The 11,836-nt window shown below is 45.7% G+C and overlaps 1 protein-coding gene across 1 annotated transcript in view; it reads left to right on the top strand.

The window, feature by feature from the left end:
• The window catches only part of apc (APC regulator of WNT signaling pathway), a 77,691-nt gene that overhangs the window by 48,261 nt on the left and 17,594 nt on the right, over window positions 1-11,836 (top strand). The window contains exons 5-15 of the mRNA XM_056290247.1: window positions 200-308; window positions 951-1,064; window positions 2,033-2,122; window positions 4,050-4,097; window positions 4,301-4,399; window positions 5,230-5,407; window positions 5,533-5,733; window positions 7,137-7,232; window positions 8,318-8,457; window positions 9,802-9,879; window positions 10,517-10,633. Of these exons, the coding sequence (XP_056146222.1) occupies window positions 200-308; window positions 951-1,064; window positions 2,033-2,122; window positions 4,050-4,097; window positions 4,301-4,399; window positions 5,230-5,407; window positions 5,533-5,733; window positions 7,137-7,232; window positions 8,318-8,457; window positions 9,802-9,879; window positions 10,517-10,633 (1,270 nt within the window). The remainder of the gene's footprint in view (window positions 1-199; window positions 309-950; window positions 1,065-2,032; window positions 2,123-4,049; window positions 4,098-4,300; window positions 4,400-5,229; window positions 5,408-5,532; window positions 5,734-7,136; window positions 7,233-8,317; window positions 8,458-9,801; window positions 9,880-10,516; window positions 10,634-11,836) is intronic.

Here is an 11,836-nt window from a genome sequence, read left to right as displayed (position 1 = left end):
AGCTGGTTTCTATTGGTTAGTGAATTTCTCAAGCTTGTACTCTTTAAGTAAGGGTTGTGCGTGTTTCCGTAGCAGAAGTGGTTAAGTGAGCGGTTGTCATCGTAAGCCTCGTGCTCATGCTGAGCTTCGGCCATTAGGTGTGAGGCTGGCCCGATCTTGCTCTGTGATTGATGAATGCCCCTGTCTGTCTCCTCGCCAGGTCTTTGCTATTGGCTGAGTTGGAGAAGGAGGAGAAGGAGAAGGACTGGTACTACGCCCAACTTCAGAACTTAACCAAGAGGATAGACAGTTTACCACTAACTGAAAATGTAATTTTATTATTGTAATTGCTGTTGTTATTGATATGAAGAGAACTGACACTTAATTACTGTCTTATTATTGCCATGATGGACAGGTGTCTGGGTAGTGTAATGGTCTATTCCATTGCCTACCAACACGAGGATCGCCAGTTCGAATCCTCGTGTTACCTCCGGCTTGGTCGGGCATCCCTACAGACACAATTGGCCGTGTCTGCGGGTGGGAAGCCGGATGTGGGTATGTGTCCTGGTCACTGCACTAGCACCTCCTCTGGTCGGTCGGGGCACCTGTTCGAGGGGAACTGGGGGGAATAGCGTGATCCTCCCACGTGCTTCGTCCCCCTGGTGAAACTCCTCACTGTCAGGTGAAAAGAAGCGGCTGGTGACTCCACATGTATGGGAGGAGGCATGTGGTAGTCTGCAGCCCTCCTCAGATTGGCAGAGACCAGGATGACTTGGAAGAGCGGGGTAATTGGCCGGATACAAGTGGGGAGAAAAAGGGGGGGAAATCCAACAAAAAAAAAAACCTTATTACCATGATTGAGAGAAATAACGAGTTCCTGCTTTACTGAAAATGTGTTTTCTTTCTGTTTCTGTCTATCCATCTGTCTGTCGGTATCTGGCTGCTGATCTGTCTGTCTGCCTGTGGGTCAGTTTTCTCTACAGACTGATATGAGTCGTCGTCAGCTGGAATTTGAAGCGCGTCAGATAAGAGGAGCCATGGAGGAGCAGCTTGGCTCCTGCAAGGAGATGGAGAGGAGAGCACTGGTGAGGACGAAAACGAAAGTGGAGAAAATTATATAATGAGCAGGGGAGAAAATAGGAGAGATAAGGAGGAGAGGAGAGATATGGTGAGGAAGAGCACAGGAGGAGAGGAGAGATATGGTGAGGAAGAGCACAGGAGGAGAGGAGAGCTATGGTGAGGAAGAGTACAGGAGGAGAGGAGAGCACTGGTGAGGAAGAGCACAGGAGGAGAGGAGTGATATGGTGAGGAAGAGCACAGGAGGAGAGGAGAGCTATGGTGAGGAAGAGCACAGGAGGAGAGGAGCGATATGGTGAGGAAGAGCACAGGAGGAGAGGAGCGATATGGTGAGGAAGAGCACAGGAGGAGAGGAGAGCTATGGTGAGGAAGAGCACAGGAGGAGAGGAGCGATATGGTGAGGAAGAGCACAGGAGGAGAGGAGCGATATGGTAAGGAAGAGCACAGGAGGAGAGCTATGGTGAGGAAGAGCACAGGAGGAGAGGAGAGCTATGGTAAGGAAGAGCACAGGAGGAGAGGAGAGCTATGGTAAGGAAGAGCACAGGAGGAGAGCTATGGTGAGGAAGAGCACAGGAGGAGAGGAGAACTATGGTGAGGAAGAGCACAGGAGGAGAGGACATGAGTGCAGGAGAGGAGATGGGGGAGATCGGTCTTATTTCTAAATGAAACGTGACGCCGTGAAATTGTTAAAGCAAACTTCATGCTGAAGACGTTTCATAAAAGACAAGTGTGTCATTTAAATGTCTGTTTTCGTTTCACGTGAGAATAAATAAATATAAATATAACTGGAGAAACACCGAAGTTAAACGTTAGAGTGACATTTTGGAAAATAATAAATGTGGAAAGACATTTACAATAATTAATATAGAAATGACTAATTACTACATGACTGGCAGATTATCCAGTCCTAATTAAATGTGTGTGTGTGTGTGTGTGTGTGTGTGTGTGTGTGTGTGTGTGTCTGTTTGTCCTCTAGGCCAGAGTGTCTCGTATTCAGCAGATAGAGAAGGACATTCTGAAAGCAGGACAACGACTTCATGCACACTCACACCCTGAGGACAAGGAGGTATGTACACATGGACACACACACACATTGTATACACACTTAAAACACTCACATCCTTATAAGTAGCTTTCCACTTCCGGTGTGGGAAGATGGCGGCGCGAATTCACGTTTGTGGCGGCCTCACCCAGTACAATCCATGCAGCGTCTTTGTCCACGTCTAAGTTTTGTCTTTGTTTGATGGCTGGGAGAGCTGGCACTGGATCGGCTGGGAGAGCTTGGTCTGCTGCGTCCTGTGGGCCCAGGGACCACGGTCCTGCCTGGAGCTGTGCCTGAAGAGGAAACACCAATGGTGGTCTGACAGGACGTGGAAGCGGGGCAGGCTAAGCTAACTGCTAGCCCATGCAGACCGGCAGTTCCGATAACACGGAGGGCGGTCTGGCGGCGGCCCCGCCTGACCTTGACCGTGATTTTTTTTTCCTTTTTTTCTCCCCAATTGTACCCGGCCAATCACCCTGCTCTCTGAACCATCCTGGTCTCTGCTCCATCCCCTCTGCTGATCCGGTGAGGGCTGCAGACTACCACATGCCTCCTCCCATACATGTGGAGACGCCAGCCGCTACTTTTTCACCTGACAGTGAGGAGTTTCCCCAGGGGGAAGTAGCGTGTGGGAAGATTGCACTATTCCCCCCAGTTCCCCCTCCCCCCGAACAGGCGCCCCGATCAACCAGAGGAGGTGCCAGTACAGCGACTAGGACACATACCCAGATCCGGCTTCCCACCCACAGACACGGCCATTGTGTCTGTAGGGACGCCCGACCAAGCCGGAGGTAACACAATCTGGCAATTCCCGTATTGGTAGGCAACGGAACAGACCGCTGCACTACCCGGGCGCCCCCTGGACTGTGTTTTAGTGTCGTCGTGTGGAGTGCAGGGAGGTTGTGTCAAAGGTGTCTGGCTGGGAGAGCAGGCATTGGATCGGCTGAGGGAGCTTGGTCTGCCGCGTTCTGTGGGCCCAAGGACCACGGCCCTGATCGAAGCTGCACCCGAAGAGGAAACACCGAGGGTGGTCTGACAGGATGCGGAAGTGGGGCAGGCTAAGCTAACTGCTAGCCCATGCAGACCGGCAGTTCTGACATTCATCCTGGCTGGCATTCGTTTTCCTGGACAGTGATTTTTCTTTTGTTTCGTTTAGCTATACGTATGTGGGACGGCACAGTGGCCCAGTGGTTAGCGCAGTCGCCTCACGGCAAGAAGGTCCTGGGTTCGAGCCCCAGGGTAGTCCAACCTTGGGGGTCATCCTGGGTCGTCCTCTGTGTGAAGTTTGCATGTTCTCCCCGTGTCTGCGTGGGTTTCCTCCAGGTGCTCCGGTTTCCTCCCACAGTCCAAACACATGTAGGTCAGGTGAATTGGCCGTACTAAATTGTTCCTAGGTATGAATTGTGTGTGTGTGTGTGTGTGTGTGTGTGTGTGTGTGTGTGTGTGTGTGTGTGTGTGTGTGTGTGTGTGTGTGTGTGTGTGTGTGTGTCGGCCCTGTGATGGACTGGCGGCCTGTCCAGGGTGTCTCCCCACCTGCCGCCCCGTGACTTCTGGGATAGGCTCCAGCATCCCTGTGACCCTGAGAGCAGGATAAGCGGTTCAGATAATGGATGGATGGATATGTACATAAATGTGTGTTAGTTTGGATATGTGTGTTCTTGTAGTTGTTGGATGTGTTTTTGTCTTTGTGTTACACTGCTGTGGGTTGGGGGAAACCATGTTTCTTTCATTTCATGTGCGCAAGTGCATAAATTGAAACGACAAATAAATCGTTTCTGATTCTGATTGTGATTATAGACACTAGTTAACATATTCTGTCTGACAAGTAGGAGGGAGGTACAAGAAATACACACAATTTACACATTGACTAACACACAGACTACCCGGAGGTATACAACCACACACTGTCTAACACCGTGTCTGAGTCTCTTCCTCTGTTTCTCTGTCCTAGGTTGAGGAAGCACAGGCGCCCGATGTTATCGGGCTAGCTAGTGCACAGGTATACACTGACACTTGCACAAATACACACACACACAATCACACATAATCACACTGAATGTTCCAGTTTCTTTCCAAATCGTCAGTCATGTTTGGAAAAGAAATTGTGAAATTTAAACTGGGTTCATTTATTGGCTATTTTTTCTCAAGCTGACGTGTTTACGTCCTGCGATAGTTTATCAGCTCTGATGTCCTACTCCCCAGGCTTCCAGCAGCCGTCTGGACCACGAGCCAGCCAATGAGATGGCTTCTGGGGCAGGTTACTCCGTTCCCCGACGTCTCACCAGTCATCTGGGGACAAAGGTGACTCTGAATATCAATATTCATTTGTTTTTATCAGGTACTGGTTTAAATTATTAGCATGAACCTGTTTCAGTCCTCTTGTCTCCATCAGGTAGAGCATCAAATCTTGGCGCTTCATAACGTTGGTGTTTGTATTGATTAATAATATTACCCTAGAATTTCAATTAGTGGCAATACAACTTCCCTAACAATTGAGTTTTTTCCAACTTCCCTAGTTCTGATCAGCATTTCTTAGGAATCATGATTTAAATAGTAATTATAATTATTTTTATAATTAATATAATAACAATTATTATAATATAATAATTTGAAATAAAAACTTTATTAATACTAATCCCCCCCATATATAGTAGGTGGAGACATGTTAATAATTTCCAGATAAATGCAATATTAGCATTAATAAGCAACATTAATGTTAATTTATTCAGTTCTATCCCTGTGAGGTATACATGTCCCTGATCTTGCTAGTAGCATTTAAAAGTTGTGAGGAACTTTTTTAAGGTAATCAGCCTCAAAACGTGGTATTAATTTCAAAATAATTGTTGTGTTAATGGTCATGCTGTTTGCCTGCATGGTCACACATGGGAGAAGATGTGGCATAGTTTGCTTTCCATGCTTTGGGACACACTTAGGGCAACATGTCCACTTCAACTTCCATTGATAATTGCTAATAATTGCTAATCCCCCTTAAATGAAGAAAAAGTATTGACAATTAACTGCCGATACCCTTAACTAATAAACCAGAATGCTATTTAGCATGTTAATTTCATTGTATGTAGGTACAATGACAGTGTATTCTATTCTAACACAGTTCTCCTCCTAACCACCAGGTGGAGATGGTGTACAGCCTGCTGTCCATGCTTGGCACACACGATAAGGATGACATGTCGCGCACCTTGTTAGCAATGTCCAGTTCCCAGGATTCTTGCATTGCTATGAGACAGTCCGGCTGCCTGCCCCTTCTCATACAGCTTCTCCATGGCAACGACAAGGACTCAGTGTTGCTAGGTAATGGCAGGGAGTCTCCTTCTGTTTGTCTACCCATCTTTGTGTCTGTCTCTTTGTCACTTTGTCTATCGTCCCTACAACTCTTCTCCTCTCCTCTCTTTGGTGTCTTCCTGTCCTCACCTCAGGGAACTCCAGGGGGAGTAAAGAGGCCCGGGCACGTGCCTCTGCAGCGCTTCACAACATTGTCCACAGCCAACCGGACGACAAGAGAGGGAGGCGTGAGATCAGGGTGCTGCATCTCTTAGAACAAGTGCGGGTTTACTGTGAGACCTGCTGGGCCTGGCAGGAGAACCACGAGAGAGGGGTGGACCAGGACCAAAACCCCAGTAAGAATACTGGCTAATTATCATAACAGAGCCCAAGTAGAAATACGAGTAAAATGCTACAAAATATGATTAAAATAACTACTAAAATAATATTAAAAATAGATAAGATAAAATACTTTGTCATCGTGTACACACAACGAAATTTCGTTTGGTGACTCTCAGACCAGCAACACTAGACAAGGTAAGTGATTAAAAAAAAAAAAAAAAAGGAGCAAGATAACAACAAGGACAAACAACATTTAGTATAAATAAGTGAGGTAGCAAAAATGATGATAAGACAATAAAAGACAGCAGCAGCTTTTAAAGTTCAAAATAGTGCATGGGGTTACTGCACATAGTTGTCCATATTGCAGTGGCTTTAGTACCAGTTAGTCCTCAGCAGCTATAGGCAGGTGTGGGTGAGTGTGGGTGAGTGGGGGTGGGGGTGGGGGGGATGGAGGCTACAGCTCTGGGGAAGAAGCTGTTCCTCAGCCTGTTAGTCCGGGTTTTGAAGGTGCGGTACCTTTTCCCTGATGGCAAGGGAACGAACAGACTGACCTGGGTGTGTTGTGTCTTTGCTGATGTTGCTGGCTCTCCTCTGTAGTCGGCCAGCATACACAGCATCCAGCTCCCACGATCCTCTGTGCTGTCTTTACCACCCAGGCCAAGTGCTTCCTGTTCTCTGCTGTGCAGCTGGCATACCACGCTGTGACACATTGACAGGGGATGCTTTCTATTGTGACACACTGACAGAGGATGCTTTCTATTGTGCTTCTGTAAAAGTTGACCAGCAGCTGAGAGGGGAGACCAGCTTGTTTGAGTTTCCTGAGGAAGAAAAGCCTCTGTTGTGCTTTCTTCACCAGGTGGGAGGTGTTGAGTGACCATGTGAGTTCTTTGGTTATATTCCCACATAACCACGTGCTCTCCATTCACGTGCTCTCTAAGATGGCGGCACACAGACGCAGCGGCTCGGTGCTGTCAGCAAAAATACTGTTTATAATAAACTTTATTTGTAAATAAGTCTATTGTTATTATTAATGATGAAATCACACATAAAATCACAGAAATTATGATTAAAACAACTTCTAAATAATATTAAAAATACTATTTATGATAAACTATTTATAAATAAGTGCATTATTATTAATGATAAAATCACACCTTTTATTATAATGGAGTGAGATTATAGTTTATATTTTAATTTGGATGAGTGACGTCACAGTAAATCAGTCATGGCAGCGTTGATCAGAGCAGATTATGTGAGGGATCAGATGAAACTCATCACCCTGTTGGGACAGTTTGATGGCTCCTGCAGGTAACAGGTCACAACCAAGTAAGAATACTGAACGCTGAACAAGAAAAGGTGGAATTAATAGTTAAAAGATGTGAATAATTTTTCATGATAAATTGTGTGAAATTTTCAGTGCCGTCTCCAGTGGAGCACCAGATCTGCCCGGCGGTTTGTGTCCTGATGAAACTGTCCTTTGACGAGGAGCATCGACATGCCATGAATGAGCTGGGTAACTTCCCCAATTATCTTGTTTTGTTCTTTCTTTGAAAAATAATGCTTGATTTCCATTTCAAGTTTGCAGGCATTTTTTTATTCTATATGGGTCAAAGTGTAATTTTTGCATCCTCGAATGGCTGTCTGTCTGACTGTCTGCCTGTCTGTCTGACTGACTGACTGACAGACTGAATGTCTGGTTAAAAATGCTGAAAGTGTGGCCCAAAGGATGGGGCGTTATTGCCGTTTGCCATGCCCAGATTAGATTATTTTTTTGGATTCCCCCCCTTTTTTTTCTCCCCAATTGTACCTGGACAATCACCCTGCTCTCTGAGCTGTCCCGGTCTCTGCCTCCCCTTCCGGCCGATCCGGGGGGGGGGGGCTGCAAACTACCACATGCCTCCTCCGATACATGTGGCGTCACCAGCCGCTTCCTTTCACCTGACAGTGAGGAGTTTCACCAAGGGGACGTAGCGCGTGGGAGGATCACGCTATTCCCCCCAGTTCCCCCTCCCCCCCAAACAGGCGCCCTGACCGACCAGAGGAGGCGCTAGTGCAGCAACCAGGACACATCCCCACATCCGGCTTCCCACCCACAGACACGGTCAGTTGTGTCTGTAGGGATGTCCGACCAAGCCGGAGGTAACAGGGATTTGAACCGGCGATCCCCATGTTGGTAGGCAACGGAATAGACTGCCACGCTACCCGGATTTCCCAGATTAGATTCTTACAGGATGGCCTGACTGGGTGATTGAATGTCTTGTTGACTGATGGTGGTAAATGGCCCCCTTACTGTTTAGCTAATTTTTTTTCAGCTTATTTACTCTTCTGGCAATCTAGATCCATTCCAGGTGGACCGACAGTCAAATTGTCTTACAGACTGTTTTCTTGCTTTCTTTGGTTGTTGTTACTTCATTACTGAGCAAATAGATGAGGTCTTAAGTAGAATTACACATATAAAACAAACATGTAATATCTAGTCAAATATGTAGTTTAATATCGATCGTCTAGATTTCTGACTTTTACCAGGAAGTTACCAGGTTGACTGACTGACTGTCTTTACTGTGTTACCGACTGCCTACTGGCTCATTCTACCCGCAGGTGGTCTGCAGGCGATAGGGGAGCTCCTGCAGGTGGACTGTGAGATCTACGGTCTGACCAGTGACCATTATAACATCACCTTGCGACGCTATGCTGGTATGGCCCTGACCAACCTCACCTTTGGAGACGTGGCCAACAAGGTATTCACACTTTCAAATTAAAAGCCCTGCTGCTGTTTTCACTTAATATCTGTGTACACATTTCACTATAAATATGTATTATAAGATGTATTATCTATCTATCTTTCCATCTATATAAATATGTGTAATGTATATAATTGACTTTACATGTAATGTATGGTATGTATATTTTAAAATGGTAAAATCTGAATTATCAATAATGAATAAGGTATTGTAATTCAAATGCAATATTGCAGAAAGGTTAATCCGTGTCCTTAAACTCAAATACTACATTGAGATAAGAGTTTTTGCTTTTGAAACAAGCATGTTAGCTCACTGGCGTTAGCATGTTAGCCCACTAGCATTGGTATTTTAGCTTGCTAGCTAGCATTAGCTTATGGGGATATTTTTTGTGCATGACTGATGCAGGTTAAATTGTCCCTAGGTGTGAATGTGTGTGTGTGTGTGTGTCTGCCCTGTGATGGCCTGGCAGCCTGTCCAGGGTGTCTCCCCGCCTGCCACCCAATGACTGCTGGGATAGGCTCCAGCATCCCCATGACCTGAGAGCAGGATAAGCGGTTGGATAATAGATGGATGGATGGATGGTTTCCTCTTCAAATATGATAAGAATCAAAACTGGGGTTTGGTAACCAGCTTTGCTAAATTGAACCAATATATCAGAATTGGACTCAGCAACAAAATAATAATAATAATAATAATAATAATAGCAATAATAATAAAAACAATAATAATAATCATTACATTTATATAGCGCTTTTCTAGACACCCAAAATGCTTCAAATTCTACCAACACAGGAATCGCCAGTTCGAATCCCCGTGTTACCTCCGGCTTGGTCGGGCATCCCTACAGACACAGTTGGCCGTGTCTGCGGGTGGGAAGCCGGATGTGGATATGTGTCCTGGTCGCTGCACTAGCACCACCTCTGGTCCATCGGGGCACCTGTTGGGGGGGGGGGGAATAGTGTGATCCTCCCACGCGCTACATCCCTCTGGCGAAACTCCTCACTGTCAGGTGAAAAGAAGCGGCTGGTGACTCCACATGTATCAGAGGAGACATGTGGTAGTCTGCAGCTTCCCCGGATCGGCAGAGGGAGCAGCAACCGGGACGACTCAGAAGAGTGGGGTAATTGGCTAAGTACAATTGGGGAGAAAAAAAAGGGGGGGGCGATTCACATTGAATGGGGTAACTCACTTCAACCACCACCAACATTCAACTCCTGAAGGAGTGGATGCTTTTTTACTCAAATTACTTAGCTTAAGAAGGAACGGAAGCTCCAACCCTTGCAATTTATTGCTTCATATATATATATTTGACTCATCTCGCTTTCTGTTTTTATCCACAAGGCCACACTGTGTTCAATGAAAGGCTGCATGCGAGCGATGGTCGCCCAGCTCAAGTCAGAGAGCGAGGACTTACAGCAAGTAAATAAGTATTTATGCTACAAAATATGCAATGAAATATATTTATTCTTGAAAATGTGTACTATTCAAGATGTTATACACCACTTATGTGTAATTGTAACATGTATGCTATGAGGATTTACAGTGGGTAAGTAAATATATTTCAAAATATACACAATATTTTTCTGTACTGAATATATATGCACGAGATGTGTATGAAATCACAAACGGTATCAGAGAACCCGTAGAGTTAATTTTCCCATAAATTTCGGTTTTTCTTGCAGTTCGCCAGGTGATTGTCAATTTTGAGGATTTATTTTTTACTCAGTTTAATTCAAATTTAAGAATTTCCCGTGTATTTATCTAGGTGACCCCCAGCATTTTGAGAAAACCAGTCTTAAAAACTTCTAATTAAATTTTTTTTCCAGTATTTTTTTCCATTTTATCACTGGAGTTTCAACAACTATTCAGAATTATTTGCCACCTGCATTTTCTTTTCTACATTTTCCCAGTCATCAACAGCTTTCTGAGGTTTTTTTTTCCTGGCTAACTTTATCAGAATTCACCTGATTTCTCATTTTTTCAAGTTATTAAAAGCATTTGTAGAATGTTTTAGATAAATGTTGACTCAACGTCTCTTTTGTCCTGTATTTTCTAGGTGATTGCCAGTGTGTTAAGGAATCTTTCTTGGCGTGCTGACGTCAACAGTAAGAAGACTCTCCGTGAAGTGGGCAGCGTTGGGGCGCTAATGGGCTGCGCTCTTGAGGTGCAGAAGGTAAAAAAATATCCACCAAAATCAGCGACCTAGTCAATCAACTGGCTTACCGCCTTCAGTGGAATGGGCTCTGAAGGTGCTGTGAGCAAACAGTTAAGCTTTTCTGCCAAGTTTTCCAGGAAATTTCCAGCATTTTCCCCCTTCTCTTCTGCTTCATCTATTGTGGGAATCCAAACAGTTGTTGTTGGAAGTTTTTGTACAGTGTCCTCAGAAACCTTTCAACCCCTTTAACTTTGAAACATTTTGTTCTATATTACACCTGAGTTGTTGCCTCAAGTGAAGGAGTTCAAGTATCTTGGGGTCTTGTTCACTAGTGAGGGTAGGATGGAACGGGTGATTGACAGGCGGATTGGTGCAGCATCAGCAGTAACGCAGATGTTGTACCGGACCGTTGTCGTGAAGAGGGAGCTGAGCCGGAAGGCAAAGCTCTCAATTTACCAGTCAGTCTTCGTTCCAACCCTCACCTATGGTCATGAGGTTTGGGTAGTGACCGAAAAGGTGAGATCGCAGATACAAGTGGCTGAAATGAGTTTCCTCCGTAGGGTGTCTGAGCTTAGCCTTAGAGATAGGGTGAGGAGCTCAGACATCCGGAGGGAGCTCAGAGTAGAGCCGCTGATCCTTCGCGTCTTAAGGAGCCAGTTGAGGTGGTTCGGGCATCTGATTAGGATGCCTCCTGGGCACCTTCCTTTGGAGGTTTTCCGGGCACGTCCAACTGGGAGGAGACCCCGGGGTAGACCCAGAACTTGCTGGAGGGACTACATGTCCAATCTGGCCTGGGAACTCCTTGGGATCCCCCAGGAGGACCTGGAGGACATTGCTGGGGAGAGGGACGTCTGAAGTGCCCTACTTAGCTTGCTGCCACCGCGACCCGACCCCGGAGAAGCGACTGAAAATGAGATGAGATGAGTTGAGATGTGATGAGATGAGATGAGAGTTTCTTCCTTTCAGTCACTCTCTCAATGATGCCAAATCTGTGTGGTGCTGAAGAGACTGTCGATGTCTGGAAAATTTCTCCCATTTCAGCCAACGAGGACTTCAGTGCTATGAGCATTGTAGCTGGTCTCCTGGTCTGCGCAGTGTTATATATTTCATTTTGTTTTAATGGAGTTTCTAATGCCCCTAGAAAGGCTCAAACCTTTGCCAGTCTTATAAACATCTGTAGCTTTTTGCCTTGAAACAAGTTCTTCTCACTGTTCCACAGGC

Source organism: Lampris incognitus, chromosome 12, assembly GCF_029633865.1.
Source record: "Lampris incognitus isolate fLamInc1 chromosome 12, fLamInc1.hap2, whole genome shotgun sequence".
Taxonomy (NCBI): Eukaryota; Metazoa; Chordata; class Actinopteri; order Lampriformes; family Lampridae; genus Lampris; species Lampris incognitus.
This window is presented reverse-complemented; position numbering and strand designations above follow the sequence as displayed.